This window comes from Sphaerodactylus townsendi, linkage group LG05 (assembly GCF_021028975.2).
Source record: "Sphaerodactylus townsendi isolate TG3544 linkage group LG05, MPM_Stown_v2.3, whole genome shotgun sequence".
Classification (NCBI taxonomy): Eukaryota; Metazoa; Chordata; class Lepidosauria; order Squamata; family Sphaerodactylidae; genus Sphaerodactylus; species Sphaerodactylus townsendi.
This window is the reverse complement of record NC_059429.1, coordinates 19064758-19071565: the sequence shown is the minus strand read 5'-3', so window position 1 is coordinate 19071565 and position 6808 is coordinate 19064758. Positions and strand designations below refer to the sequence as shown.

General features: G+C 47.1%; 1 protein-coding gene across 2 annotated transcripts in view; it reads right to left on the bottom strand.

Moving 5' to 3' along the window:
* Window positions 1-264: 264 nt before the first annotated feature.
* Window positions 265-6808, bottom strand: part of TEDC1 (tubulin epsilon and delta complex 1) — a 45071-nt gene continuing 38527 nt past the window's right edge. Inside the window, exon 9 of one of the 2 annotated variants that reach the window (XM_048495828.1) lies at window positions 265-967. In XM_048495828.1, coding sequence (XP_048351785.1) covers window positions 587-967 — 381 coding nt within the window. In that variant the 3' untranslated portion in view covers window positions 265-586. Of the gene's footprint in view, window positions 1000-6808 lie in introns of both variants that reach the window. The other variant, XM_048495829.1, reaches the window with a different exon arrangement.

Below are 6808 nucleotides of genomic sequence, written 5' to 3'. Positions count from 1 at the left end.
TCCCTTTTGAAACTTCCCTTAATGAGAGTTGGTGATCACCCCTTGTTTTAACCATTTGTGGTGCCTTTCACCAGTTTTGCCCCTGCTGCCTGCAGGCATCTCTGCGCTCTACCCGAACTTTTAGAACCATCGCATCCTGTCTATACGTTTAGGATCCACTTTGCACTATAATTTATTGCATTCTTGCTTATTCAGGACAAAGCAAAAGTGATCTGGAGTGTTTCCCTACGTATTAGAAATGAAAAGCAAAGGGCATACTCCCAATTTCCACCGACCACAAGATGATCGTAAACATTAATTTATAAGGCACACGTATTCTCTATTAAAACACAGGGAGATGTATAGAATACTGTAAAAAAATACATTCTGCAGTAAGATGCACAATTACACACACACACACACAAAATCACAGCAATAGATTAAAAGTAAAACAATGGCCATCCTGAAGAGATCCAAACACTAACAAGGCAGACAAGTAACCTTAATACGTAGCCCAAAGCTGAGCCTTCAGTTACTCTTCTGAGGCCAGGGCCAAAGTCTGCTCTGCCTTACTAAATTCAACAACTGGTCTGCGCTCTCTGGCTCTTCATCTTTTCATTGGGGTGATTAAAAGCACTTGACTTAGCCCCTCGATAGCTTCGCCAACCTTCTGCCGACATGCCTCCTGCCGCTGCTTCAGTTCCGCCAGAAGTCTGACTTTTCTCTTCTTCAGCTCACTGATTACGTCGCTCGCAGCGACTCTTTCCCCAACAGTGCTCTTGGCCTCTGGCCGGATAAAACCATTCTTAACAGTGTGTGAGTTCTTCCCTGTAAACACAAGTCTGTATGGGCCGTGCACTCCGCCGACTCTACGGGGACTGCTCTGGCCTTTAAGATCCGATAGTTTCCGCCTCACGGTTTCTTGCGCTCTTTGGACAACGCTGCAGAACTCCCTTTCGCCCAGCAGTTCTCGCTTTCGTGCTCCGGCCTGTGAAGAGGAAACAATGAACAGGTCACGTCCTGCAAAAAGAGCAAAGATAAAACAGATCTTCATCGCATGAGTTGGCAGACGGGGACAGTTCAGTGGAAACCTGGGTGCTGCAGGAAACCAAATCCCCTTGACTGTTTTGGCTTACAATTTTTATTTTTGTCCTTTTTCCTCCCTTGTGGTGCAACTGAGAATAAATGTACACAGCAAGGATTTAAGAGCTGGTATAACCTATAGAATGAGCAGACATCAAACCCTCCAAATTCATAAACACCATGTCACCTTCCTGGTATGTAGTAATCAAGTCAAAGAAACGGTTAGGAGGTTTCACCATAGGTAGCAGCGGGCCCCCAAAAGCTGCCATAAGCATGTTATAGAAATCTGCATGAACTTGTACACGACAGCTGAGCACATGCGTGATAACAGACCCTAGGACACTTGATTAAAATGCCAAGGCCATTTTGAAAAAAACCAATAAACGTGCAGCTCTATATCTAATAAAATAACCCCATGTGCCAAATCAGTGTAGTCACATAGAGGACAAGACACCATCTCTCTGAATGAGGGAGGTGTACAAGGGATGGTCCGTGCCATCTAATCAAAGCCAATTTACAGCAACCCCATTGGGATTTCAAGGCAAGAGATGAGCAGAGGTGGTTTGCCATTGGCAGCCTCTGCATAGTGACCCTGGGCTTCACTGGCGGCCTCCCATCAAGTACTACTCTCCCATTGAGAGCCATCGTGGTGTAGTGGTTAAGAGCCGGCGCGCTCTAATCTGAAGAACCAGGTTTGAATCCCTGCTCTGCCACTTGAGCTGGGGAGGCTTATCTGGTGAACTGGATTAGCTTGTGCACTCCAACACATGCCAGCTGGGTGACCTTGGACTAGTTACAGTTCTTCTGAGCTCTCTCAGCCCCACCTACCTCACAGGGTGCTTGTTGTGAGGGGTGAAGGGAAAGGAGTTTGTAAGCCCCTTTGAGGAGCAGCAGTGGCGTAGGAGGTTAAGAGCTCGTGTATCTAATCTGGAGGAACTGGGTTTGATTTCCAGCTCTGCCGCCTGAGCTGTGGAGGCTTATCTGGGGAATTCAGATTAACCTGTACACTCCCACACACGCCAGCTGGGTGACCTTGGGCTAGTCACAGCTTCTCGGAGCTCTCTCAGCCCCACCTACCTCACAGGGTGTTTGTTGTGAGGGGGGAAGGGCAAGGAGATTGTAAGCCCCTTTAAGTCTCCTACAGGAGAGAAAGGAGGAATATAAATCCAAACTCTTCTTCTTCTACTACTACTACTACTACTACTACTACTACTAACCAGGACCGACCTGGTTTAGTCTTTGGGACCTGACAACAGGAGGCTAGCCTGGGCCATCCAGATGTGGGTGTATGTGTAATTTACTAGTCATTTACTAGAAGCAGTAAATATATGTATCAGACTGGTTTCTAAACTTAGAAAATAGAAGCGTAAACTTTTATGTCTAATGCAAATGTGAGAAAAAAATGATTTGTCATTCAGGAATAGAGCGCACAAAACTAGGCTGCTTTGACAGGATCCTCTTTTCTTCCTGACATTTTACAATTCTCCATGAGCCTTCCAAGAAGACAGCTAATGGTTCTGAAACCTGCCCAGCTAACTTCTGCATGATCTGTGAAGTTCACTGTCATCAGGCTCTGCTGAAGTGAGCTAAATCGAATGGACATGTATTGCTTGGCACGGCTTCTTCATTTCCTGCACCCAGGAACTGTCAACGCCCCCACCCCACCCCCCAGCTCACATTCTGTTTGCTGATGTTGCTAAAGATCCCGCCCTAGTTTCCCTTCTTGGCAAAAGGAGAAATAGTCCTTGCTGCTGTGGCTGCTTCCTTGGGACTCTTTAACAGGAAGTGTTGCTGGTTCTGTGGCTCTAGTCTTCCCAGGTAACTTGGCCCTCTTGCTGTCTTTGGTGGGGATGGTTTGTTTTCTTCTGTTGGCTAATCACACCAAGACAAGGCAAGGCAAGAGAGAATAATTCCAAGCAAACAGGGAATCCTCCAGAGCGCTTTAAGTTGCCTTTAAGTTGTCTCCTTGAGGAAGGTGAAACCGGAGCTGAGCACGGGCCTGCCTTAAACAACCTCATGACTCCTGGCCTTGTCCTCGGTGTGCTCGCCCCCAGCCTGATATGGCAGGCTAAGGGAATGCCAATCCACCCAGCTCTGACCAGCCAGAGGGCACCATATGGCCGGCAGCTGGCCATGCCGTCTTCTCCTGCCTCACACACCACAAACTGTGTTGTTGGGTGAGTCTGGGCCATGTGATGCACCACAAAGTGCTAAGAGTTAAAGGGCAAATGAAATCCACCCACTAGTCGAAGCTGCTGGAATCCACCATTTTGTGAAAAACCAACTCAGCTTTTGCTGAACAAGTCACAGGCCTCTCAAATAACATGAAAGCCAAAGGAGCCACCCCACCTCCCCATTTGCAAATCAAGCCCACCTTGATATGTGGAACAGTCTTAAATGCACCTAACCGTACCCTTTGAGTACAGGATCTTGTCAGGATCAGTACTTTTCTGAAGTCACTGAACAAAACGGACTCCCCTGTCTCATACATTTGGAAGCGAGATGTTCCTATTCAAAGCCACCTCAGAAGTGTTAATTGTTATTCCGAGACACACTGGAAAGCAATGAGGACCGCAGAAAGCAGATTTCACCCAGAAATGAATAGTTCTTAACAGAAGAAGAAAATAGAATCCTGAATAGTGTCTGGGTCTATCTTTTGAAGCTGGATGCTGGAGAGAGAGAGAGAAAAAAATGCATTGCAAACAGAGTGCCCAGAAATAGTAAGAGAAAGCACAGCCATGGTGTATTTAAATTTGTTCTCTTGCATTGTACACTAAGCTTGTGAATCCTTTTGAGACTTGGAAAGCCGATAAAAGACAGGGAAAGCAAGGTGCCTTCAGCGGGACACATCAATACAGAAAAATAAGGCCAAATATTATCTGCAACTCGACAGAAGGCGAGATCAAAATAGCCACAGAAGTAAATAAGAATCTCCTCGTCTCATCTAACAAATGTGGTTTTTGAAAGAACTAAGCTGAGCAACCGCAACAACTGCTCGATTTAAGTTTGCCACAAAAAGGTAAAGGTGAAAATGGCAGAAGAGAGGAATAATAAAGAGAGGCCATACTCCGAGGCAAAACAAAAAATGAGTTTCTTCTTAAAACTAAAAAGCAAACCAAAAACAGAAAAACCAAACCCCACTTAAGACACAAAAGGCTGTCAAAGGGGTCGACCGTGGAAAGGAGATACCCTAGTGCTGGTGTGTCTGGTTATATTGTCAGGCACAAGAATATTGTGCGTGTGTGTGTGTGTGCAATGTTTCTGGGTTCCAAAACAGAGACCAGAAGAAGGAATAGCTAAAACCATTTTAATTTAAGTTGCAACCTCAACAGGTTCATGCAAGCGCTCTCAACTAATTGGACTGCGTACCTGAACATGAAACCTTAGGGCACAGGTGTCAAACTCGCGGCCCTCCAGATGTTATGGACTACAGTTCCCACCATCCCCTGCCAACATGATGCTGGCAGGGGATGATGGGAACTGTGGTCCATAACATCTGGAGGGCTGCGAGTTTGACACCTGTGCCTTAGGGCAAGTCTTCAAGTTAACACATTAGACCCACATAAGGGAACATCTTGAAATTATAAATTCTATCACCAGGGAGGGTGGATCGTACTGAGATAGCAGGCGCCAAGCTGTAAGAATGGACCAACTCCCAGGGGAAGATGAGTGGGTAGCTTCTCATTCTGGGGATACATATCTTGGAAATGAGAGGCATCCTTCTATCTCCCAATGCAAATTCATTTTGTTGGCGCCAGCGTGAAGATTTGGGAATGTGGAGGTACGTTCCTATCTGTGCTCACCCTGCCTCAGACGAAGGGCTCAAAGAAACATCGGTCCACTCAACAAGATTCCAGACTCCCTGTCCAAGATTCCAAGCACATTATGGAGAAGAGGGGAGAAAGGTGCTTATGTAGCTGGGAAGGTAGTAAGATCTGTTACTATGCACTGTGGTTAGTGTGAAAGTATATGCCCTTGGCTAGAAAGGTGGCAACTACATGGGTCGCAAGCCAAACAAAGGAGGTTGCAGTATGCAGCTAGCTGGAGGTACCTTGGCAGCCTCTCAAACACAGTGCTCTACAGATGCGTTTCTGGTACCAGCGTGGTGTCGCGGTTAAGAGCAGGTGCACTCTAATCTGGAGAACCAGGATTGACTCCTTGCTGTGCCACTTGAGCTGTGGAGGCTTATCTGGTGAATCAGGTTAGCTTGTGCACTCCAACACATGCCAGCTGGGTGACCTAGGGCTAGTCAAAGTTCTCCAGAGCTCTCTCTGCCCCAACCACCTCACAGGGTGTTTGTTTGGGGGGGGGGGAGGAGACTGTAAGCCCCTTTGAGTCTCCTTACAGGAGAGAAAGGGGGTGGTATAAATCCAAACTACTCCTCCTCCTCCTTGTGCTCTAAATCCTGGTTGTGTCTTTGATGGCAAGGGAAGTACCTTTGGAAAGGACAAAGGTACAGCCTGCTTCCTTTCCTGAGAATATCTGTTCCCTTTAAATTGGCATACAAGGACTATCAATTTAAGACCTTCCGGTATAAACTCTAGAAATGGTTTTTGTTGGGCATTATGCTTTCGAGAAACCCTCAACCAATCAGGCCCGACCTCCACATGTGACTTCAATCCAGAAGATGCCCAAGAGGAGCTCCAAGTGAACATTGGCGAGATTACCATCGAAGGCCGCGATCAAGACTCTCAAGAACAAGGCAGCTGGATTGGATGAAATACCCGCAGAGATCCTGAAACATGGTGGGCAGGCAATGGCAGAAGCACTGATGTCACTGTTCAACAATTGTTGGCAAAGGGGTGCAGTCCCAGTAGACTGGCGAAGAGGTGCCATAGTCCAGTTTCCCAAGAAGGGCAATATCTCCGAATGCACCAATTGTCCGGGCATCACACTCCTCTCAGTCCCTGGGAAAGCATTCTGCATGATCCTTCTCCGGCGACTGCAGAGTGCCCTTGACCAATGCCTGAGAGAGGAACAAGCTGGATTTCACAGTGGAAGGTCCTGCAGTGAACAAATCTTCACCCTGTGAAACATTATGGAGCAATGCATTGAATATCAACACCCACTGGCCATCAACTTCAAGAAAGCTTTTGACAGCATTCACAGAGGGTCCCTCTGGCAGATCCTACGTTTGTACAGAGTACCAGCAGCCTTCATCACCATCTTCAAAGACATGTACCTACAATCCAGCTGTTGCATCAAGACAGATAATGGCCCTGCAGACTTCCTTGAAATCACCACGGGGGTCAGACGAGGCTGCATTCTGTCTCCACTTCTTTTCCTTGTTGCCCTTGATTATATCTTGTGAAGAACTAGAACACGCTCTGGCAGTGGCATATACAGGCCTGACCAAGACCACCTTGACAACTTGGATTTCGCTGATGACATCGCTCTGCTCGAGGAAGATGAGCCAAAGCTGCAGCACGCAACGACTGTCGTGGTTAGAGAAGTGAGCAAAATTGGCCTCAGGATAAGCACTGTTAAATCAAAGTTCATGTATTTTAGCTCCGCAGCCTGAACACAGGGGATCATCATTGGATTAACAGCAGCTAGAGAAAGTGGAGAGGTTCACCTACTTGGGCAGCGTGATCTCCCAGAAAGGAGATGCAGAGGCAGATATCAGATGCCGCATGGGCTACAGTCGTTTTTTGGACAATGAACAAGATCTGGTGCTCGCCGGCCACTGCCCTAATGACCAAGCTTCACCTATTCACCTCCACTGTGAGCCCGACAGCATTTATGC